The sequence below is a fragment of the Atheta coriaria genome, unplaced genomic scaffold (genome assembly GCF_025399875.1).
Source record: "Atheta coriaria isolate IRGN ID8LTWV9N9 unplaced genomic scaffold, Caltech_Dcor_3.1 hic_scaffold_6_pilon, whole genome shotgun sequence".
Classification (NCBI taxonomy): Eukaryota; Metazoa; Arthropoda; class Insecta; order Coleoptera; family Staphylinidae; genus Dalotia; species Dalotia coriaria.
The window spans coordinates 13,485,500-13,508,834 of record NW_027045448.1 but is presented as its reverse complement, the minus strand read 5'-3'; the positions used below and the strand labels follow the sequence as shown (position 1 = coordinate 13,508,834).

The following is a 23,335-nucleotide window of genomic DNA, read 5'->3' as shown; positions in this document are numbered from 1 at the left end:
TACCAATAATAAAATATCAAAATTTAGTAAATAAAACTCCAGTTCACAATAAAAAGCAAGATTTTAGTATCGAAATCAGTTTTAATTTGTTTATAGAATAATGTATAACATAGGTACTCTTTTAAAGCAGCAAAGAGAATTTCTGTACAATTTCATCTCTCCACCTCGGGCATTTCGATAAATACGCATAATTCTCGTCCTAGTACGACATATTTAAAAAAATTATAATTTAACAAACAAAAAAACATATCTAAATATTTAACCTGCGTAACAACCATCTCGTCACGGATCTGCACGCCTCTCGCTTCAAATCGCGCAAGTTTGGTATAAAAAATAACATCATATGACAAAGAAGTCGGACTTGATAAAAAATAAATATAACTAGAAAGGGATTCAAAAAGTTATCGAGTTGTTACAGAATATTAAATCGGAAATCAACGATGAGGTACATGATGAGGTAAAATAATAAGCTGCGAATGGAAGGCGCGATTCTCGTCCAATGTTTCACCCGTCCAGCATGCAACAGCGCTCTTTAAACGTGCGGCAATTCTCGATTACAATGTGTGCCAACTCCTTCACTCTCCTCGGAGGAAGTGGATGGTCAATGATTTCGTCCAGCAGATGCATGCCACCTTCACTCATTACTACATCACAGTATTTTTCCGCTGCAAAACATAAAAACAGTTTAAAATAAAATTTTTCATAATCAAAATGGCGGATAAACTTACGATAAACGCCGGTAAGATTAGCTAAAGCCCACACTGCCCATTGCTGACACTCCGGGGTCTCAAACGTCCGCGCCAGATGAAGAATCGGCTCGAATGAGCGATAATTAATGTTGCGATCACTGCGCAAGTCCCATTTATCAATGGCGGTCACCATTTTCCAGAGGACTTCTTCACGGCTAGGCTGTTCCACCGTCCATGCCTCTGGTCCATCAGCAGCTATGTGTGAAATAACACCCGCAGCGTTATAACTCACCTCGATACCATCGCTTAAACTATCCAACAGCGCCGCGAACACCGCAATGTATTTGGGGTTCATCAAATGGTGGCGCAGCGCGCGCACTTCGGCGACATTGCCTAACAAACCCATCATGTTACGCAGCAATTCCTCCTTGTCGGGAAACTTGCCGAGGCACTTGAGAAAATATTCCATGCCAGCGCCCTCTAGAAACTTACTGCAGTTCGCTGGTGTTTCATCGGTGACATTCCACATCGTTGACCACGTCGCTTCAAGAACATCATCACACAATCCACGATCCAAACGATCATCGATTAAACCTAACATTTTCTACAAAACAAAATACATGTATAATTGGTTGCCTATATTTGCATGTGTGATACACTTACGTTTATAACCCCCAATTCACCGAGTTTTATCTTCTGGATCGCATCGACTTGACAAGCCAGCGAATTCAGCAGATAAATACCAATGCGTTGAACGAAACTTTCCTGCGCCATGCCCTGCACGGAATGCAGCAGAATAATAACCAGTCGCTCAAAATCAAACACCTACAAGCACAACATACCAATGTGATGTATACATCTCCGGTGAGCCATTTACATTTTATTCTCGTAATTAAAAAATAACACAAACAAAATTCATGCACGGTTCGTTTATAACCTTAGCCCAGGCAATATAAATTTGTTAAGTGACTTACAACATCGTCAGGTATTTTAAACTGGCACAGAGTTAGGCAACCGTTGCGCATCATCGTATCGTCATAGCGATACACACACATGGCGTCCAAAAGTGTGGTTATAATGCGCCGCTTCACCTGCATCACTTCATGCAGCTCTTTTCCTGTTCCCTTGACGATGTAAAACAATGTAGCACTAAAAAATCGCGCATAAAATGAGTTAAAACATAAAAATTTAAGGTTATAATCATTACCTTCCTGAAATTTGTATATGGCGTTCGTTCGGATGGCGATTCATGGCCTCTAATACAATGTACAAAGCTTGCCCGACATGTTTACAAGTTTCATAACGAAACAGATGAAATAATTCATTCAAAACTTTCTGCAGCATTTCGGCACGGTCCAAATAAGCTAACGCAGCGATAAAAATCTGTTCTTCGTTTGCATTTCCAGCGATCTAGAACAAAATATAAAAAATCAACGTTTTTAACCCACAAAACATTCATGTATGATTGGTTGCCTACCAGTTGTGCAGGAATATCATGTCGTAAACACGCATCATGCTTAGTTTCGTACAAACCAATAAACTGCAGTGGATTATGCACGCGCATCGCCAAACCAGGAATATCCGTGCCTGCAGATGGACTCCCAATACAATCCACACACTGTGGACTCTCCGCAACGCCGGTACCAGCAAGATTCGTCCCGGAAATATCCAACGATCGTAATTTCGGCAACGAATGAATCAACAACGTCAAAATCCCGGTGCCGTTCGCATATTTACCATTCTCATCCTTCGACTGGGATATATCCAAATGCTGCAGGTTTTTTAACGTACAAATCACTAATACTCCTTTTTCTATCTTAGCCACATTGTATAACACTAAAGAGGTTAGGTTGGACAAGTGTGCCATGCACTTAAAGTTGCCTAACGCACCACAAGCGGACAAATCCAAATGCTGTAACTTTCGCATCGGACTCAACAGCAGCTGAAAGAACACCGGTTTCAGCTTCGCCAGCTTCCTCAAACTCAACCGGCGCAGATTCGGCGCATAAATAATATAATTCCTATCCTGGTATTCTTTTTCGATGTTGTCGCCGAACGCACTCGCCGGAAACAAATTCATTTGCTCGCCGATCGTCAGGCTGAGCAGTGAGGAAGCTTCGGATGAAATGTGCGCAATCGCATCCTTGCTCACCAATAGATTATCAGCTAAGTCTAGTTCTGTCAATTGATGCGCGAGCAGAATGCAGAGTCCTTCGTCGGTTATATTCGTACCTCGTAAACGCACTCGTTTTAATCGCGTCGCTTGTCGATCGGTGAAGATTTGCACAAAGTGATTTATGAGTTTGGGAGTTTTTGCCGCGCGCGTGTGCAGAAGGCGTTCACAGATCTCCACTGGGAGCGTGATGTGCCACTTGAGCATCAGCTTGTCCATTAGGCTCGCCGGATCGCAGAGGCATTCTAGATTGTTGACGATGTAGTCAAAGCAGGCGTCCACCAGGGTGGAGGGCGCTCCGAGGCCGCAGAATGCGCAGCACTCGGCGGGGACGGCGCGCGAGTGCAGGCACGTCCGCGACATCTTTTCCGGGTGCAGCATTTACCTACGTTTCGCACGCATGCCAAGTCAAAGTCACTAAAAATAACATTCTAGAATTAACAGTGACGTAGTTATATGGATGGGTAACATAAGTGACGAATCGTGATCTTAAAGTTGGTAAACTTGTTTGTTTATAGTTTTTTGTTCATAACTCAATAACTATAAAAGTTAGAATAAATATTTTTTCACTTGTTAATACAGAATTAAATTCTCTATTAATGTGTTTTTAAATAAAGTTTGCACTTAAATTTTATAAAAAGTTATATACAAAAAACTAAAAATATTACAAAACTTACTGACCTTGATTTGTTTTGCTTGTAACTATGTCCGCGTAAATACTAAAAACTCACTTTTATTGTAGTTAATAGAAAATTTAATTCTCTATCGAATGTCGAAAGATTTATTACGCTATCACAATTAGTTCGTGAGTAATTAACAAAAAATTGCAACAAAACATGGCGGACGCTGTCAAGTTGTCGTTCAGATCACTATTCTTCACTATATGCATTTCGCATTGTTTGTGTACCTGTTAGTTTTCGATAATTTTCTCACTTCATACCCCAGACTAAAACAGATGCATCCTAGCCAGATGGTCGTGGTGATTGTCGGCCCAGTCCACTCCGCAGCGAGCGTATCCTGGAGGATTCTAGGGTAACCTAGGCAATCCTCGACTGATGCGAGACGTGATGAGCACGAGCGTGCGCGTCTTCACTAGAGAATTTGCGTGCGCGAAGCGCGTGTGACTTGCATCGCAGCGTAATTCTGACACTAGTAATTTGTCAAGTTATGCAGTTATGCACAAACCCAAAACGCCACCAGCGTATGGACATGGACAAAAGCTTCGAGAAACTTGAAAGTAAACAGCTGACAGCAGCTGACATCCGTCATCAACACCGACTTTGACATTTGACAGCTTGGAATAATATAGTGAGTGTATAAAGAAGAAATTTAGACCAAATAATTAATTTTTAAGTGTTTAACAACGAAAAAACACTTAAATATTGTATAATATACTACAGATTAGTTTAATATGCTATATATTTAATTTTAAATGTTAAAATACTATGTATTTCTGTTTGTTTCTTTTTTATTGTGAAGCCATCTTGTTTGTCGAGCGTGTTTTGTTTTCCCTGCATCAGTGTGTATGTGAATTGGCCGTGATGTCGAGGAAAACAGCTGAGAGGTGTCAAACGATGGCATACAAAGCGAGGTGGGCGCAAAACTAAATAATTTACCCGTATTTCTGACTTAAACATTTCGCACACTTGTAGGATCCTTCAGCTGGATGAAATTCTCGACGAGGACGTGATTGACCTGAAAAAGTTGAAGCGTTTTTGCTTTCAAGGTTGGTAGGGGCGTGAAAAGCGATCAAACATGCAATCTGAGTCATGTTTACACGTTTATCAGGTGTTATCAGTAAGAATTCATGCGAAAATTGTATCTGTAGGTATACCAGAAGACGCTGGCAAGCGGGCATTATGTTGGAAACTGTTGCTCAACTATATGCCACTTGAAAGGAAGACATGGAGTTCTTTTCTGGCGAAAAAACGCGAAATTTACAAGAATTATATAGGTAAACATAAGAAAACAACTCGCAGACATTTTGTTTTTCTTTTAAAGTCATTTAAAGATAGTTATTTGATGTTTTTTTTGGATTTGTAGAAGATTTAATTGTGATTCCCGGAGCGCAAGACAATGACATAGAATCAGGGTTAGACCACCCACTTAACATCAAACCAGATAGCGCCTGGCAGACGTATTTCAAAGACAATGAAGTCCTGCTGCAGATTGACAAAGATGTGCGCCGTTTATGTCCAGATATATCGTTTTTTCAACAACCATGCGAATTTCCCTGCGAAGAGATCGTGAACAGTGCGGAGGTTAAAAGGTTGCATACTCGCGTGCAGCGAAGCGTGCTCAAATGCGCGAATGTCGAGCGCAAAGGTTTAGGCATCACAAAGGTAAAAATAACAATAAATTCATTAATATACATAACCTAAACACAAAACATAATAATAATATTATATTTTAATATGCTTACGCTTGATATTAGTAGCAGGTAATGCACAACCTCAATATTTTGACATAAAATAACATATTAAATTAATTTGAGGTTATATTTGTGTTGATAGATTGTTTTATCGGTGAAAAAAGCCGCAGAAGACTATGCACCCATGACAGAAGGTCAGGAAGCTCACTGGGAAGTCGTGGAAAGGGTTTTATTCCTTTATGCGAAGCTCAATCCCGGTCAGAGTTATGTACAAGGAATGAATGAGATTATAGGACCGATTTACTACACATTTGCGTGTGATCCTGACTTATCATCGCGTGGTAACCTAAAAAAAAACATTTTTTTCTCTAATTCAATTGTTTAATTTATTTATTTTTTGATGTAGAACATGCTGAAGCCGATTGTTTCTTCTGCTTCACGAATCTGATGTCAGAAATCCGTGACTTTTTCATCAAATCACTAGATGAGGCTGAATGCGGCATCAATAACATGATGACGAAACTGTTGCTAACGCTGCGTAACTTTGACAACGCCATCTGCGAGCGTTTCAACGAACAGAAGTTGTATCCGCAATATTACAGCTTCCGGTGGATTACACTTCTTCTCTCGCAGGAATTTCCACTGCCGGACGTGCTTAGGATATGGGATTCGTTATTTTCGGATGAGCAGCGGTTTCAGTTCTTGATTTATATCTGTTGTGCCATGATTATGTAAGTGTTCATATCATAACCTTAAAATTTTAACTTAATTTTACTGTTTTTTGAAGTTTGTGCAGAGATAAATTGTTAGATGGTGATTTTCCGTCCAATCTGAAACTTCTCCAGAACGTGTGGTCCATGGACGTGCAGAAGATACTCAGTAAAGCTGTGGAATTATCACGGAGGATTCAAGCCTAACCTCAAAGTAAGGTTATGAGTAATATTACATCAAAAATGATTTGTGTGAGAATGATTAAAGTCAATATTTCCATTTCAATAGATATAAATGCATATCAAAACTCGACATACAAAATATATGCAATAAACAATGATCACACAAGTCATTTTTGAAGATTTACACAAAAACAGTAAAATATCGTTTAATTCTAATATTTAGATCATTTGTACTTCCTATAAGTCATCTCTAAGATGATAAAATTTATATTTTTGCTTTAATACTCATATTATTTCTATTTTTAAATTTATAAAATTGCAATACACATAAATATGTCTATACAAACTTTAAAATCACTTAATTTTGTTAAAATAATGCTTTGCAAAAGTTTCTCCGACTAATAACGGTAAAACAAGACTGGCTTCTGCATGAATTTTAATCGGATTAGCGTCTTTTTTGATTTTCCCCCAGGATACAGCCTCGTCAGGTCTTGCACCTGCATCGGATCCATCATATTCCGCCGCGGTGTTTAAATAAACAGCGAAATCACTGCCGTTACGCTAAAAATAGATTCAAAAGTAAAAAACTTAGGGTTATTTTGTTAGGTTATTCGACTTACCATAAGATTGGCATTATTGATGTGGTGTTTTATTAATCCACCACCAATAATGACAGCGCCGGTGTTGGCAGCCCTGATTGTCATCAAGTTGATTCTTTTCACATCGGCTGCGATGTCGACGATGAGTCCGGGGTTTTTAAAGCCGTGAAAAAATATCATATCGCCTAGACTACCATCGGTCAACGCTGGACAAAAGATAGGTATGCGATTTTTTGCTGCCCAGTAACAAATACTCTCCTCGTTGTTGATTTGTTCGCCGAGTCGCGTGATTATTTTACTCGGCGACCACACGACGCCATTTTCTTTCTGCTCGCGTAGCATGGCGTCCAAGTGCGGCATTATCCATGCTTCGAATTTCGTGTAATTATCATTCGGGACAAGTAGATTACCGGTGCGATTGATTCCTTTATCGCGTAGATTCCGCCCCGCAAGCGTAAATGAACCTAGATAAGTTGGTGCTAGGCATTTGATTAAATCTTCTTCGATTCCGCCGGCGGTCGTTACAATACAATCAACCTAACCAACAAAAAAACGGTTAGAAATTTTATTTAAAACTTGAATTTATCATTATATTCATTATTTCATACCAAATTGTGTTGTACTAGAAACCGAACAGTGTCACGCAACCCACTAGACACGATATTCGAAGTATAACCTAGAAATATCGTGCAGTTTGTCTTCACGCTGATGAATTCATCCTCGGGATCGATGTTTGTGTGCACAGAAGGCAGTTCCAAGTCGCGAAGTTTCAACATCCTGTTGATTTCCTGCACGGCCCGTCCGAAATTCGTCGCTTGGAAACCAGTCTTAAGGTAGGATTCAAGTATTTTTGAATAATTAACGCCATCTTTCCATGCATAACCTTCGACTTTTTCGTTTAAAAAGTCAACGCTTTCGGTGCGTTTGTATAAATTTTGGAAGGCTTCATTGATAGATGTCATATTTTAAACTAAATTACTTTCAATAAATCTTGTCTGAGTAAGATTTATTAATTAAATGAGTAATTTTACTCAAATCACAATTATTTTACGGGGAATAATGCTACTAGAGTAAATATTTTATTAAAATCTATGCAAACAGTAAAGTAAAACATGCATTGCAACATTTTGGAGGTTTTTAAGTTTTAGTTTTATTTAATTTAGCAAAATGATATTTGGCGAATGTCTCGCCAACAAGCAAAGGTAAAACAAGTGTTGCCTCAGCGTAAATCTTAACTGGCGTGGCATCTTTTTTGATTTTCCCCCAGGATACAGCTTCGTCTGGTCGTGCACCAGTGTCACTTCCATCAAATTCTGATGCTGTGTTTAAATACACCGCGTAGTCACAACCATTTCTCTAAAAAAATATCAAAAAATTTAAATTTTCTTCATAAATATTAAGATATTAAATACTTGGTTTACTTACCATTAAATTAGCATTATTAATATGATGCTTAATCAACCCTCCGCCTATGATAACAACCCCTGTATTCTTTGCTTTGATCGCCATCATATTCAACCTTCTCAAATCATCAACAATGTCAATAATAAATCCGGGATTACTGAAACATCTGAAGAATATCATATCGCCTAGACTTCCATCGGTCAACGCTGGGCTAAACACAGGTATCTGATTCTTTGCAGCCCAGTAATAAATACTTTCTGGATTGTTTATTCTTTCGCCTAGTCTGGTGATTATTTTACTTGGAGTCCAGATGGTTCCGTTTTCTTTTTGTTCTTTGAACATTTCGTTTAATAATGGCACTACCCAATCTTCGAATTTGCAGTAGTTGTCATTGGGCACTAAGAGATTACCGGTTCGATTTATGCCTTGTTCTCTTAATGTTTGTCCTTTGAGGTTGAAATCGCCTAGGTAGGTGGGTGCTAGGCATTTTATGAAGTCTTCTTCTATGCCTCCTGCTGTGGTTACTATACAGTCTACCTTAAATTTAAATGCATACTCTGTATAATGATGAAATTTTCAGAAAGTGAAGAATAACGGTCTAAAAGTAGTTATTTGTGGATAATTTCGAAATATTTTGAGTAAATAACATAATTTCTTCTGTACACAACTCTACATTAAATTACACATATGTTATTGCAATAATTTCTTTAAAATTAGTTGAATATCAAAAATTATCAAAGAAATTAATTAAAATTTTAACTAAATCATTGATAATTTTGCCTTTACTGAAGTTTCTAACACTTTTATCAATGAAATTTCATAAAATTATCGATTTTAATGTGCATTAAGCTTAAAATTTGTTTAAAACTAAAGAATATTACCAGTTTATGTTGAACTAAGAACCTGATGGTTTCTCTCAAGCCACTAGAAACGATATTCGAGGTATAGCCAAGAAATATTGTACAATTAGACTTGACATTAATAAATGGATCTTCTGCATCTTGAAATATATCTTCGGGAAGTGCCACATCTCTGCAGTGTAGCATTTTGTTGATTTCTTCAACTGCCAAACCGAAATTTGTTGCTTGGAAGCCAGTGTGTAGGTAGGATTCAAGTACTTTTGAATAGTTTATGCCTTCGTTAAAGTCATAGCCTTTGACAGTTTCTTTAAGAAAGTCCACTTGTGCTGTTTTCATGAGGACAGCGTTTTCTGTTACTTGTGGCACCGACATTATTAGTAATTTTAAAGGGTAAAAACTTTTGAAAATAAATAGGAGAAGCGATTTTGGAGGTTATGTGCAAAACATGTTTTATTAGAAGCATATTAGAGTTTTATTGCAGTTAGATAAAAATTGAGGGATGTTTAACGGAATATATGCAATAAAAGGGTGTGATTTTAATGCGTGTAATGCAAGACACAAAATATTAGTAATATTTTGTTGTTTTTCACCATTAAATTATAATTTGTTTGCAAGTTGCGCAAATAAACGTGCCCAATGTGTATTATTTAAACATACAATTAATATATATGTGTGCAAGCATTTTATATATTTGTAAAATTTTAATTTGTGTTATTATTAAAAAGAATTCAGCTTTAAAGAAGCTTTTTTGAAAGTTTAAATTTGAATTTAGTTAGTTGTATTTAGTAGATATCTGTGGTATAAATGGGTAGATATGGTGATGCTATTTTGAAAACTCAATCATAGATGGCGCTAGTATATACATTTCACAAATATTTTGATCAAAAATTATCTTTCCACGCATTGTGGAATCAGACATACCTATATGGAAATTAGCATCCTGCTAGACATGTCTAGTTCTCTCGGTTCAAGATTTCGGAATTATTGACTCTCCGAATAAAGAATGAATGAAGTTGGCACACTAACACCGACAATAAATTTCATTCTGTTTCACGTTACAATATTTACATATATTTATAAATTAAAATAATCTGCGGAATAAATTTAGAATGAACAGTTGAAATTTCTCTAATATTAATTTATGCTAATTTTATGATATAAATAATGATTGAATAAACTTTGACCATAGTATTACCAATAGTTGGAATAATATCAATTTATGGACCTTATTAATAATCTAACAGTAAGTTTTGTTATTTTCCGTTGTTACTGGAGAAAAAAATTTAAATAATTTACAGTAAAGTAGAGGAATATACTATAAAATATATCAATAACTTAAATAACTACATAAGTATATTGTAAATCGTGGAGACATTCTTTGATTTTAAAACTATTACAATCGTTGCACCGGATTGCAATAAATTAAACTTGAGTAGCCTTGAGTATCTAAAGAGTTTAAAGAGATTTGCATTTCTAGTTAACTAGAGTTAGTAGGTAAGGAGGTAATGGAGGTAATAATTAGTCTAGAAAGGTGCTAATCGTGCTGAGGTTGAGTCAAGTTTAATGGTAATGAAATCAATAATAAGCATAAATAATCAGGTTATATTCGGTTAAATTAATTAGTTAAATTAATTTTTAGATCCGAAATTGATGTTTTAATGATAAAGTTAATGGTTTTAATGTGTATTTTTGATTAAAGAAGGATTTAATTTTTAAATGTTATAAAATAAAGACAAACATTGTTTTGTCGATAAATTTATTCAATTTCTCATAAAATTAGGTTTTAAAACATCTTTTACTCAGTGTTCTAGCGGTTAAATTAATTTTCAGATGGAAAATTGGTCTCTAAACGATTGAGTTAATTTTTTAATTGCTTATTTCTTATTTTGGACAAGGAATTTAATTTTTCAATGTAAAGGAATACAGGAAATACACATTTTATTAGTAAATTTATTAAATTTCTTATAAAACTAGATTTTTTACATCCATTACTCAGGATTCCTATTTTGAACAAATACTGAATATTTTCTAAACTTATAAAAGAAAACCACGCTGTAGGACCATTTTTGGAAGTTTAGGAAGGTAGTGTTGCGGCCAAAGCATCAATGTACTTAAAAATTCCATCGCCTAATAGTTGCGCATCTTTGCGTTCCGGTATCAAACTCTTATCGATTAACAAAGAAATACGGAACTCTTCGTCGTACGTAAACAACGTAATTGAAACACCTGCAAATTATATACATTACATATCACATTAAAAAACACGTAGGTCTACTGTACACTAATGTCAGAATAATTACGATTACATCATAATAATAATTTGCAATTTATTTGTTTTACTGCAGTTTGAATGCAGTTTTATAATGGTCTGTAATCGTTGCAAGGTGAATGAAAGGATTTGTTGCACTCACCAACTTTTCCGTAGTTGTTACCAAAGACAAATGTGTCCTTCAAAATGCAACCGTTTGTTAGTCTCGATGTTGTGTTTCCAGGAACATTCGAGACGCTTAGACTTGCGTCGTTTGCCAATAGAAGCATTTTTCCTACCGCCAGGGGTAAACCGGCAAACATTCGCATTTGCCAGTAACAAAACTAAGAAAAATATTTGCGTTATGTTAAATTTACGGAATCACTTGGTATATAATTATTTATTTACATAATTCTTAAAAAAAATTACTTCCACCTTTAAAGTGCCGCGGAATCCACGGTTTTAAGACACGAAAAGTGGTACTTTAATCATGGACAGCCAAGGCCGTGACTAAAGTACTTTATGCCGTTTAGCACACTTGATACTCAATATAAGTACTAGAATAGTATATTAGAGTCAATATTTTAATAATATTTACCGAAAAGTCCAGCGCATTCTTCAATCTGTCGTTGATTTTATGCACAGAATACAAACGAGACAGTAATTCATTGTCCTCCACTTTTAAACAATTATTATTTCCACTTTTGATAATTGTATTATTATCAACATCCAAATCTATAGGCATTTGCGTAAAACCCATCGCAAATTTGTTACCCAACTTTGTAATTGGAATATTTTCTTTGTTGAATTGCACTAATTTATCAAAATCAGGGGACATCAGAAAATATGGATTCATTGTCAATATATTAGGTGTTGTAATCTGTTAATTAAAAAACATAAAAATATAAAAATTATGAAATTAATACAAAACATTTATACATTACCTTTGAAAATTTCGAAAAATGTTCACACAATGCCGCTGAAATGGACGTAGAAATTACATCTGCGAACGCCATCTTATAATAGTTTTTAATCTTTTTCACTTTATTCACATAATTAGCATCCGGCTTCTCCCAGCAACAAATCATATGTTTCTTTCCGGATATTTCCGGTCCATGGAGTAAATTATCCTTTTCTGGTGCACTCAATGTCGGATAGTAAAACTTTTTTTGTAACAACTTCATTATTTTAACCCCAGGATTTGATTTTGCACTTTCTTTCGTGTTATTCTTGGGTTTAGTCAAAATAGCTTTGTAAGTCTCACACTTTTTTCGCATAATCTCAACGCCATCTTGTAATAAATGCGTGGTCATTAATGTGACTAAACTTACTCCATCCCCCAAGGAATGATGATATCTCACCATCAATGGTAATATTTCTGTGCCATCATGCCACGTGATTAATTTCCTTCCCACGTAAAACTCCCATAAATATGTATCTCCTTTAGGCAGTTCTTTATTACAATAATCTTCGGTGAGATTATAAAAATCGGCAGTGTTTGCATACTCATCAAAGTATTTCACGCATGCGTAGATATCAAGATCAACTTTGTGATAATACTGCAATCCTAGGAAGGATTTTATCACTGAAGTGAATCTCGGGTGCGTTTTTGCGATGATTTTGTACTTATCAACGAAAAATTGGAGTAGTTCAGATGAGAGGTTAGGATTGTCATTGGGAACAATGGCGTAGATGACATTTATAACATTTTTTGATGGGCTTTTCACCACCCAGATGCGATCACAGCCATCTAACATCGCATAGAAGTTATTGCCGTGTTTATAGCGGAGGTAAAGTTCAATTAATTCGTAGTAAATTGATAGGAAAATGATGGTTATGAAGACGAGGGGGACTAAAAATGAGGTTAGGATTAATCTGATGCATATTGAGGTTGGAGTGTTGGTGTTTTTAAAAACAAATAGCTGTAAAATAATATTTTGTTTAATATTTTGTAAGTTTTTTTGAGATTTAACTTACTTCTACGAGTTTATAGGTGTAAAATGGTAAAAGTAGAAATTCTGAAAAGATTTTTATGCTTTTTCGATAAAAAAAATTAAATTTTATGAATTTTTCTACTTACCAAGTGAAAATATTCGTTTTATCATTCGCATTTTGCACGTTACACCACCAAGCTTTCGCTGACACTCGTGATATTAAATAAAATCAAAAGAAAAAAACTTTTCACGACAGGTTTTTTTAATTTCTTAGCACTTTTTTTTAACTATTGCTTTTGAACTATTTGTTCGAATGACTTTTTGTTTCCGCGTCCTTTTGCCGACTGAAAGGAGCGATTTTTGCAAGGTGCGATAGGCAGGCGACAAGGCGACAACACCTCTCGCGGATCTCCGCAAAAGAAACAATCGAATTGCGGTTGAGAGCGAAGGTCGGGCTGCTGATTAAATAAAAAATACACAAATGACGCAGACGCTGAAGCGAGTCGCGGGCGGGGCGGTTCGGGTCGGTTGGGTCACATATATGCGTTCATTGTGTGGTAAACCACATGAAACCACCAACTATGTCCTGAAACTGGTTTCGAAAATGATGATTTCGGCATAAAATGAGATAAAAATTTTCGTCCCGTGGCGGTAATGGATTTTACGCGCGGCGATTCTGCTTCCACACGTCACAAGCATAAACATGGCTTGTTATGTCGGGAAATTTAATTAACACGGTGGATGGAAGGTGTTTTGATAGGTTTCTTGTTTGGTTATGTTGATATTAGCAATTTTATAGAACATGAAAGTTTTTAGGATGCAAAAATTAATAAAATCGATCAAAACTGTGAATTTTAGTAAGAATTAAGAAATAAAAATCGAAAATCTTAAAAAAATTGAACAAAACTGACGTCAAGGCGTTAAATTCGTAAATTTCTGAGAAAATATTTACATTTTTTATATTTTTAACACGTTAAACATTAAAAATTGTGTAAACTATACAAATATCAAAGAAATACAAGTGTTATTATGTTTAAAAATCCGAAATCAATGAAATATTACAGTCAAAAAACGAATATTAAATATTTACATAATTGTAACACTCTGTATATAATGACATGCCGTCTTCCTATTGGTCACAATCCGGGAAATAACTTTATGTACTTTTAAAACAAAAATTTGCCCAGCAAACATCACGTACTATTAAAAACAAATAAAACGCGTTGAGTAACAATTATTACACGTTTACTATTTGGTAGATTCCAAACCAGATTCGAAAAAAGTATCGAACTTATCAGATAAAAGTGTACATAACCTTGAATCCATCGTCAAATTTGCACTTGATCATTACAGTACATATTATAGTGTTACAAGTTAAATTAAACAAATAAAATGCCTAGTTTAATATATTACACAACTGCCACATTATTGGTAAATATTAATTTTAATACCTGGAAGTAAAAGATAAACAATTTGAATTGATTTTAGTTATTTTGTGCTCTGAATGTAAATGCAGAGTTTACGACTGAAGATTGTTGGGCTCTAGGCTTCAATAAAGCTAATTTATTGTGCAGTTCATGTGATCAATTGCCCAAATTTGATTTGGATATAATAAGGTAACATAAATTACAATTTTAAATTAAATTTAACAAAAATTTATTGAAAAAAAATCTTCAGAGATCATTGCAAAGAATGTTGTCACCATGATGAATCTGCACAAGGCAATAAAGTCTATGCCAAAGCAGTGCTAGAAGTATGCACATGTAAATTTGGTGCTTATCCACAAATCCAAGCATTCATCAAGAGTGATAGACCTGCAAAGTTCTCCAATCTACAGATTAAATATGTCAGAGGTTTAGATCCTATTATTAAGTTGTATAACAAGGATGGGCATTTGAAGGAAACCGTTGCCATTGAAAAGTGGAATACTGACTCAGTTGAAGAGTTTTTGAATACTCATCTTGAGAAGGAGGATGATTATTTACAAACTAATATGATTTAACTATAAATTTGTAAGATGTGAATGTGGTGATAATTTCAACTAAAAAATACTTTATATAAGTAGTTATGGTATTGTTTATTTTATGATATTAGTTTAACATAATGTTTTTGTTATGTTAATGTTACTAAATCGTCTTTAATTTCGACGTTTGGCATCTTTTTGAGTTTTTGATTGAATTTCTTCACTTGTTTTTCGGTGTGTTCTTCCAGGCCATGATGAGTGGTGTATGCACTGAGGACTTTCTTCTGTAACTTCTTTAGTGTTATTTGTTTTTTGGAGTTGAGGATTTCTAAGATTTGATTTTCATAGGAAAATTTAGTTATTTCTGTTGTATTTTCGTCTTTTCCATTGACACCATTTTCTTTAACATTATTTGACTCGGTATTCTCGCTATTTTTCTTTGATTTTTTCTTCTTTTTAACTTCTGTTGTATTCTCGTTATTTCCATTTACACCATTCTCTTTATTATTGTTTGTTTCAGCATTTTCAACGTTTTTCTTCGATTTTTTCGCTTTTTTAGTCGGTGCTTGATCATTTTCTGTTTCTTTATTATTATTTGATTCGGCTTTTCGTTTGGTTGATTTTGTTGAATCACCATTTTCCTTTTCAGGACTAGTTGCAGTTTTTGTTGATTCATCATTTTCTTTTTCCATGTTAGTTTCAACCTTTGTTTCTTCTTTCTTGGATGGATATTGTTCAGTTTTGTGCTTTTCAATCAAGTCCCAAATAGTTTCAATATCTTCTCTTCTATAATTTCGTCCAAAACTGTTTGTAATAAAGTTCTGTTAACAAAAGAATGCACAATAATTAATTAACTTCATAATATATTTGAAATAAAAATACTTACAATGAATTTAACTTTCTTCCTTGGAACATTCACATAGCCACCAACAATGTTGAGCATATTCCTGAGACCAACACTCAGATTGACCTCTTTTTCAATGATGCTCCTAATCATGTCAGTCCATGTTTGCTGCTTAACTTCGCCTTTCTTCACAACTCCATTTGGCATGCTGCCTTTTGCTGCATAACGTTCTTCTTCTGTTATGCATTTTATGTGGGCTACATACTCTTCTCCTCTGTTAAAATTATTATTTAAATATTTAGTTTATTGTAAAAATTGTATAGTTATGGAAATATTTACCTGAAATCTTTGAAACAATCAACACATGTCAAGTTTTTCATACTTCTGCACACAGTTTGATAGTGTTTGTCCACTTTGGGTTTCTGAAGGCTGTCGCCACAATTATTACAAGTGAATACTACCATTATTATTACTAATTAATTGTTTAAATTAAGAGCAAAATTAATAAACAGCGAAGTGTAGCAAACACGTGGAAAATTGGAATGGTACTTTAATGTCAGCGACACCGCTAGGGTCACGAATTAGTGGGGTTAGGTGTAACATATTGAAAATGCGGAAATATTTATGCAAAAATTTATTTAAAACTTTTGAAAAACTATTTAATTAGTAAAAATACAATAAATTAAATTAAATATATAAATTTTATAAGTTTTTCACACTCTTTTTGAACTAAAACATGCGTATTTCTTTAAAATTTATGAAAAACATGTCCGTTTTGTATATTGTGTGAACTAAGCCTTAGATAATAACCGCATGTGAAATGTGAAACAAATGTCGCCTGCACAAATCGGCTAAACTGCAAATCCAAATCGCAAAACAAAATTATAAGTGAAATAAGTGGTGAATCCGGACGGAAATTAATCTCAAAAACAAACAAAATGAAACTCCTCACACACAATATGCTGTCATCAAAAGCAATGAAAGGAGTACAAGTTGGCTATCCACTAGAATTGCATGTAAGTTGAGGTTATATTAAACAACATTTCATTAAAACATGCCAAAACCCCAAATTAAAAATCCCACAGGCAACAGATATAAAAGTAACCGAGCTCGACTTCAACTCGGAGTTCATCAGCCGCATCATTCCGAAACTCGACTGGCCTGTGCTGGTTAAAGCAGCTGGCGCCATTGGCAAAGTCAATGAGCTGCCAGCTGCAATCACACAGGATCTCGAGAATGACACAGAATTCCTCAAAAAAGTACATCATGTACTCTTAGAAGTAGAAGTCGTCAACGGCGAGTTGGTGTGTCCGGAAACGGGTAGGAAATTTCCAATCAGTAATGGTATACCAAACATGTTACTTAATGAAGATGAAGTTTAAAAAATATGAAAAAAAAAATGTACAGAATTCTCTGGATGGACTATTTATTTCTTTGACATTCAGTTCACTATACATTCAACTATACAGAGAAAACACTACAATTAAACTTTGTCATCAAGTGATTACAAAAATATCTGCACTGAAAATATGCCATATTGATAAATCATGCGTCACATGCGTTAGAACCAAAGTTACGTATTTTTTACTAACAATAACTTCTTTGCTATGTTCGTCTGTTGACTAGTGTAGTGTTACATGGTGTGTAACTTGTTAATGTTTAATTAAAACAAGGTAATATCGTCAGCTTTCTTTAATCTAGGAGCTACATATTGTAGTTGTTCTAATCTATCGGCTATTTTTGGCTAGATTGGCTATGTTGTATGTTCTAATACTATGAAGTTGTATTGTATGCAAGTGAAAGGGTTTTGTCCAAAAAACATTTTAAAAAATATCGATCCTTTCTGTACATTTACAACATTTGTTGGGTTTTTGTTTTTGTTTAAATGCGACTGTAATGTAAATATTTGACCATGATTTTTCTTTTCTTGCTAATTTTAACTAATCTTTTAATTTTAACATTTCTGTTTTATTTACAATGACGGATGAAGTTTTATTCAAAATTTAAGTCGTCGTTGCTCACAGTTTAATATTTTTATTCAAAGTTTTTTATGTAATCAAGAGAAAAATACGTGTAGCAGTAATTTGGACGTTAGTTTTCTAAATCGAAGTTGTTTCTTTTTTTTTAAGTAAAACAGAATTTATCAGAACTTGGGCGGCATTGTTTCCATTACAAATCTAACACATTCTCTACGCACAGCCTCATCACGAGTAGTACGAGCATTTTCTGTTTCTTTTTCCTCCAGAATTATAAATTGACCCTACCTAGCGCGAAAATAAAAACGTGAAACACGTATCATCCTACTAATATTTAAATTCTACGTTTATTTTATTTTACTTCTTATCGACTAGCATAATAACTGTGTGGTAACTTATCGTATCTTGTTTGAATTTCGGAATCAAACAAAACTTGTCAAATTGTAAAATGTAAAATGGAATTCATCGAGTATTATCGTTTTGTGTTGTTTGGCATGAGTTAAAGCAGGTACGCGGTAGGAATGATTGTATGCAAGTATGTTTTTTGTTGGTTTGTTTGTTTTTACGTGTGTGTAAAAGGGCTTAAATCAAAGTGCACGTCGGATGCTATTTGCCGCGCGACTCGCCCATGAATGCCACCTTTAACTGAGAGAAAATGCTTCCTTTAGCGAGTCCTAGTAATGCGCCCTTGCGTAGCTCCGCATTAGGCCCGCACGGTTTGTAGTTTTTTTTACCCACCAGATCTTTGTTTGGTCCTTTGACAATCGAGAGATTCGCGCCGTGCTTTAACTTGGCGTTAGGGCCTTGCCATTTTATATAATCTTCACTAAAACATAAAAAATAACAAAATTAATTAAATATTCTTGGCTAATATTAAATATTTAATACTTACAGGAGTAATTTCTCATTGGCACCATTAACATAGCTGGGATTAGACCCTTTGGTGTTGGATAAGTTGCTCGACTTGTAGTTGCCACTGTTCATGTTGTTCTCCTCAATAACTCTGTAAAATGTATGAAATCTTGATGTAAGGAAACTCTAGTGTAATGTATGTATCGATTTTGCCCTTTTGTGACCGAGTTTTATCGCTTTGCTCGATTAGCATGTTCGTAGCCTAGTAACCCATTATGGGACGATAACAACAATGTCGCTGCAAACTCTTACACTTACCTACTGAATGTTGTTTTATTGCACTCGGGCTTCTCCTTTAATAGCGATTTCAACGATTGGCGACTCTGTGAAGTTGTAACCATTACAGGTGGTGATAGGCAATCCACTTCACATCTAAGTAATAAAAATGTAAAATGTTACATGTTAGGTTAAAATGGGTTAAGTTAACTTTAATTACTTTTCTTCCTCTTTAATGTCTAGACTCTCTTTTATTTTGTTATCCATTTTGTTGTCCTCCTGCACCATAATTTGTAGAATTTGATTGGCACGATCCTCGTCGAAATGTACGCTTTCCAGAGCAATTGAGATAACATGCTCTGGGATGTCCTTGTATAACTGTTGGAGACTTAATTTAATTTTATCTTTCTCAGCTAGAGTCTTTAGTTTTGGTGGAGCTAGTGGCGTCTTGGGAAATGCCATCTCCGCCTCTTTCTTGGCCTTTTCTTCGGCTACTTTCTTCGCTTCATCAGCGATTTTTTTAAGTTTAGCTGAATCCTTCTTGCTGAAGCCCATTTCTTTCAATGTATCGGAAGCCTTCTGAATGTTGTTGTCGTTGCTTGTTAACACGTCCAATATAATTGTTTCTTCCGCTTGTGGAAATAACGATTTCATGTATCTGAACAAAACAATTTCCAATTAATTAATAGGTGATTAAGATAATTAATGATAATTAATTAGTAAGGGTGTTAATTAATGAAAACCTTAATTTAAGTTTTGGTGAAGAATGCGGCCGCGGTGAATTTCGATAATCGCCCACCCTTGGTGACCCGGTGTAAGTACTGTTAGTGCTCGTTGTTCTCAAAGTGGGACTGCTGGTCCTCGACATGGTGCGTACACCCAGCGGGGGTGTCATCTGCAGCGGGATGTGAATACTCCGGGTCGGTGGCGGCGTTGCAAACGGTCCGGGCGTTACAATCGGATGTTTTTCCACCTGGAGAGCGCTGATTACAACCGCCTCACGATTATGATACCTTACGTTTGTGAATATCCAAAGAAAGCAGGACAAAGCAAGAATATAAGCAGTAAGCGGAGAATTCCATCACCAGAAACAGCGGTAAGCGTATTTGTGAGCTTTTTTAAATTTGTTTCTTTAGCTTTTATACTCTCAACACTTACTTTTTGAGTAAAAGTCGAATGTGAGTGTCGGACACAGTCGGAAACATGCTGGAAATCTTAATCACAGCTTCGTCCGGATCTTGATTCATGAAATCTTGCGTTTTTGCTGTTCGCACAGAAAGCGGAGACATTTGTGGACCCGGTCTTAAATCCTATTTAACAATTAAAGCAGAAAATTAGTTTTGGGTAAAGAACTAATGATAGAACATTGTAGTTATGAAAAAAAGTGTTAATTTCAGTCAATGATTGTTATTATCTGCATACCTGTAGAGGGATATACTTAGGACTGTACTGTCCGGGCATTTGAAATGCCGGAATGGGCGATGGTTGACTGGGATAGATATAGTTGCGTTTCAAGTCGGGTGATCCGTGCTAATTAGTCATTGTTTGTCATCCAAGCAGCATGTGCATATTGAGATTTTGCATTACAAGTGTTACATTTAGTTTTAACTGTTGAAATCCCAATAACCAATGAATTGTAAATAATTGAATTTCTTTTTCTAGATTTAAAAATATGCACCTGTAACGGGATATACTCCCCAGTGGCTACATGCAGTGGTGTGCCATGGAATCGAGATCTTCTCATCTCATCCCAGTTTGACGATCTTGTGTAGTGGTTCACTAATCTACAACAGAGGTACAGAATATGTTAAGTATATGGTAATGACAACTTCTAAACATTATTTAAACATATGTTTACTAAACAAATAGTATAAACAAACAAATCCGAGTTGATGTTTGGTGGAGTGCACTAATTATGTGATATTTGATCAATAGTAACTTACTGTTTGGCTTTTTCATGCTTTTCCAGGGCAGATGTGTGCAGTTCTTGCATTTCCATTGTTCCAGGCGGTCCTAATCGAATTATCGCTAACGTGGAGATTAATGTAAGTAATGGCAAAATGGTAAACAAATACGATTGGCACGCACGCAAAGTACACGTTATTGATTTTTGCGGTGATGAAAGCGAGCCTCTGAAACATGTTATTATAGGCAACTTCGGGTACGCCATGAATATGTCAAATGTCCTGCTATTGATATTACTTGGTGCCACCACACCTAGATGTCGCTAGTATAACAAGTAGAAAATCTGTAAATTGATTTGCACTTTCACAACTAGATGGCGCAAGTGAACTTTAGTTTATTTTCTCTTAGTTGTCATGCTATTCCTAGTAGTTTGCGTCGACAAATATAGATGTCGCACGAGTTGCAATTTTTGAAAGTGATTTGAATTTCCACAACTTGATGGTGCGAATGTTGTTTATTTTGTAATTTACTAATTTTGAATTTCTATTATTCGTGTTTTTAACAATCGATGATCGCAGCGACGTTTGTTGATATGTAATTTCTCTAGTGGAGTTGTTTGGAAAACCTAATGTTTTATTAAGTTTATTTGAACATTTTTGTGTTATGAATGACTAATTTATGCTTGTTTTAGGGGATTACCTGTTGAGTCCGATATCGTGGAAGAACCATTTTTGCATCAGAATGTAAGTATTGAATTTTTATATCATCTTCCTAATTCACTTTTGTGAGTATCTCATAAATTGACCCTTACAATTGCATTTTTGTGATACAAAGGACTAATGTTTACTTGTTTTACGGATTTTGCACCTGAGTCCGACATCCTAGAAGGACCATTTTACAGAAGATTGCAAGTATTTAATTTCTTTATTATTTTCTTAAATAACTTTTGTGACATTCCCAATAAATTGACCCTTAAAATTGCATTTTCTTATGCTTCGAAGGACCAATATTTACTTGTTTTAGGCATGGCACTCCAGTCCACATCGTAGAAGGACCCAATTTACATCAGATTGTAAAGTATTAAATTATTTATCATTTTCCCAAATAAAATTTATGAATATCTTACAAATTGACCCATAAAATTGCATTTTTATGTTTCGAAGGACTAATTTTAATACTTGTTTTAGGAATTTGCACCTGAGTCCGACATTGTAGAAGGACCATTTTTTGCATAAGATTGTAAGTATTAAAATTCTTTATTCTTTCCTAAATAACATTTATGAATATCTATAAATTGACCCTTAAAATTGCATTTTATGCTTCGAAAGACTAATTTTTTTACTTGTTTTTGTGGATGTTGCACGTGACCTGACATCGTAGAATGACTATTTACATCAGATTGTAAGTATTAAAATTCTTTTATCATTTTCCTAACAATATTTATGCATCATCTTTTACAAATTGACCTCAAAAATTGCATTTTATGCTTCTAAGGACTACTTACTTGTTTTAGGATTTGCACCTGAGTCCGACATCGTAGAAAGACCATTTTCGTGCATCAAATTGTAAGTATTAAAATTCTTATCATTTTCCAAATAAATACTTTATGAATATCTTACAAATTCACCCCCTAAAAATTTCATTTATGATTCGAAGGACTAATTCTTACTTGTTTTAGGGATTTTTGCAACTGAGTCCGACATCGTAGATGACCATTTTTGCAACGATTGTGTAAGTATTAAATTTCTTTTTATCATTTTCCTAAATAACATTTATGAATATCTTACACCACCCCCTAAAATTACATTTTTATGCTTCGAAGACTAATTTTACTTGTTTTAGGATTTTGCACCTGAGTCCGACATCGTAGAAGGACCATTTTGCATCAGATTGTAAGTATTAAAAATTCTTTATCATTTTCCTAAATAACATTTATGAATATCTACAAATTGACCCCTAAAAAATTTCTTTATTATATCTCTAAATGAATGGAAGCTTCAACCGCTACCTCGTACGGTGCCCTGAACACGAGTTACTTTACCGCTACCTTCAAAATGGTGGTGCCCTGAATGAAGTCACTTCTACCGCTACCTCGTAATGGTTTGAATAGAGTCACTTCTACCGCTTCCCTTCGTACGTGGTGTCCTGAATACGAGTCACTTCTACCGCTACCTTCGTACGGTATCTTGATTACGAGTTACTTCTACCGTTTTCTCTCTACTCCTGCTCTGGGCTCCGACACTTCTACGAGTACAAGTGTATACACACAACTATTAATATAACTCGCGTTACGGAATTTTTGGAGCACAACTTCAAAACAATGCGAGATGTAAAATTAAATTCGTATC

At 35.1% G+C, this 23,335-nt stretch overlaps 9 protein-coding genes and 1 long non-coding RNA gene across 16 annotated transcripts; 4 read left to right on the top strand and 6 right to left on the bottom strand.

Annotated features, from left to right (window-relative positions):
* Positions 1–61: 61 nt before the first annotated feature.
* LOC135794977 (protein zer-1 homolog) lies at positions 62–4,111 on the bottom strand. 2 transcript variants are annotated; one of them, XM_065306516.1, is made up of 7 exons: positions 3,770–4,111; positions 2,167–3,293; positions 1,897–2,099; positions 1,664–1,838; positions 1,353–1,514; positions 729–1,293; positions 62–665 (listed from the first exon to the last, which is right to left on the bottom strand). In XM_065306516.1, exons 2-7 carry the CDS (start codon positions 3,241–3,243, stop codon positions 505–507), a joined length of 2,343 nt encoding a protein of 780 aa, XP_065162588.1. In that variant the 5' UTR covers positions 3,244–3,293; positions 3,770–4,111; the 3' UTR covers positions 62–504. The 2 variants fall into 2 exon arrangements, with proteins under 2 accessions (XP_065162588.1, XP_065162587.1); XM_065306515.1 differs by having other exon boundaries at positions 2,167–3,279.
* A 230-nt stretch (positions 4,112–4,341) lies between these two features.
* Positions 4,342–6,480, top strand: LOC135794979 (TBC1 domain family member 13). The gene is made up of 7 exons (XM_065306523.1): positions 4,342–4,453; positions 4,515–4,588; positions 4,691–4,816; positions 4,906–5,204; positions 5,376–5,574; positions 5,640–5,964; positions 6,021–6,480. The coding sequence occupies exons 1-7, from the start codon at positions 4,404–4,406 to the stop codon at positions 6,148–6,150; spliced, it is 1,203 nt and encodes a 400-aa protein (XP_065162595.1). The 5' UTR covers positions 4,342–4,403; the 3' UTR covers positions 6,151–6,480.
* LOC135794981 (probable deoxyhypusine synthase) lies at positions 6,429–7,761 on the bottom strand. The gene is made up of 3 exons (XM_065306525.1): positions 7,334–7,761; positions 6,747–7,262; positions 6,429–6,687 (listed from the first exon to the last, which is right to left on the bottom strand). The coding sequence occupies exons 1-3, from the start codon at positions 7,685–7,687 to the stop codon at positions 6,481–6,483; spliced, it is 1,077 nt and encodes a 358-aa protein (XP_065162597.1). The 5' UTR covers positions 7,688–7,761; the 3' UTR covers positions 6,429–6,480.
* LOC135794983 (uncharacterized) lies at positions 6,818–21,772 on the top strand. 2 transcript variants are annotated; one of them, XR_010549006.1, is made up of 6 exons: positions 6,818–6,946; positions 7,352–7,558; positions 19,837–20,178; positions 20,745–20,877; positions 21,052–21,127; positions 21,679–21,772. It is a non-coding gene; the product is annotated as an uncharacterized lncRNA (long non-coding RNA). The 2 variants fall into 2 exon arrangements; XR_010549007.1 differs by having other exon boundaries at positions 20,745–20,900.
* Positions 7,851–9,410, bottom strand: LOC135794980 (probable deoxyhypusine synthase). The gene is made up of 3 exons (XM_065306524.1): positions 9,011–9,410; positions 8,151–8,666; positions 7,851–8,081 (listed from the first exon to the last, which is right to left on the bottom strand). Exons 1-3 carry the CDS (start codon positions 9,359–9,361, stop codon positions 7,863–7,865), a joined length of 1,086 nt encoding a protein of 361 aa, XP_065162596.1. The 5' UTR covers positions 9,362–9,410; the 3' UTR covers positions 7,851–7,862.
* LOC135794402 (uncharacterized) lies at positions 10,922–13,348 on the bottom strand. The gene is made up of 6 exons (XM_065305677.1): positions 13,318–13,348; positions 13,215–13,255; positions 12,182–13,159; positions 11,836–12,117; positions 11,401–11,581; positions 10,922–11,215 (listed from the first exon to the last, which is right to left on the bottom strand). Exons 1-6 carry the CDS (start codon positions 13,346–13,348, stop codon positions 11,064–11,066), a joined length of 1,665 nt encoding a protein of 554 aa, XP_065161749.1. The 3' UTR covers positions 10,922–11,063.
* On the top strand, positions 14,311–15,235 carry LOC135794135 (selenoprotein F). The gene is made up of 3 exons (XM_065305301.1): positions 14,311–14,602; positions 14,660–14,787; positions 14,849–15,235. The coding sequence occupies exons 1-3, from the start codon at positions 14,564–14,566 to the stop codon at positions 15,171–15,173; spliced, it is 492 nt and encodes a 163-aa protein (XP_065161373.1). The 5' UTR covers positions 14,311–14,563; the 3' UTR covers positions 15,174–15,235.
* Positions 15,234–16,523, bottom strand: LOC135794134 (cell growth-regulating nucleolar protein). The gene is made up of 3 exons (XM_065305300.1): positions 16,318–16,523; positions 16,021–16,252; positions 15,234–15,955 (listed from the first exon to the last, which is right to left on the bottom strand). Exons 1-3 carry the CDS (start codon positions 16,440–16,442, stop codon positions 15,284–15,286), a joined length of 1,029 nt encoding a protein of 342 aa, XP_065161372.1. The 5' UTR covers positions 16,443–16,523; the 3' UTR covers positions 15,234–15,283.
* Trmt112 (tRNA methyltransferase subunit 11-2) lies at positions 16,776–17,387 on the top strand. Its single transcript, XM_065306526.1, has 2 exons — positions 16,776–16,994; positions 17,064–17,387. The coding sequence occupies exons 1-2, from the start codon at positions 16,917–16,919 to the stop codon at positions 17,358–17,360; spliced, it is 375 nt and encodes a 124-aa protein (XP_065162598.1). The 5' UTR covers positions 16,776–16,916; the 3' UTR covers positions 17,361–17,387.
* LOC135794978 (uncharacterized) lies at positions 17,388–21,162 on the bottom strand. Of its 5 annotated transcripts, XM_065306519.1 has the most exons (10): positions 21,026–21,162; positions 20,761–20,866; positions 20,505–20,612; positions 20,241–20,392; positions 19,826–20,095; positions 19,303–19,740; positions 19,125–19,238; positions 18,847–18,957; positions 18,693–18,780; positions 17,388–18,599 (listed from the first exon to the last, which is right to left on the bottom strand). In XM_065306519.1, exons 1-10 carry the CDS (start codon positions 21,079–21,081, stop codon positions 18,561–18,563), a joined length of 1,482 nt encoding a protein of 493 aa, XP_065162591.1. In that variant the 5' UTR covers positions 21,082–21,162; the 3' UTR covers positions 17,388–18,560. The 5 variants fall into 5 exon arrangements, with proteins under 5 accessions (XP_065162591.1, XP_065162589.1, XP_065162590.1 ...); XM_065306517.1 differs by having other exon boundaries at positions 17,388–18,780; XM_065306518.1 differs by having other exon boundaries at positions 17,388–18,780; positions 19,826–20,065.
* Positions 21,773–23,335: the final 1,563 nt, after the last annotated feature.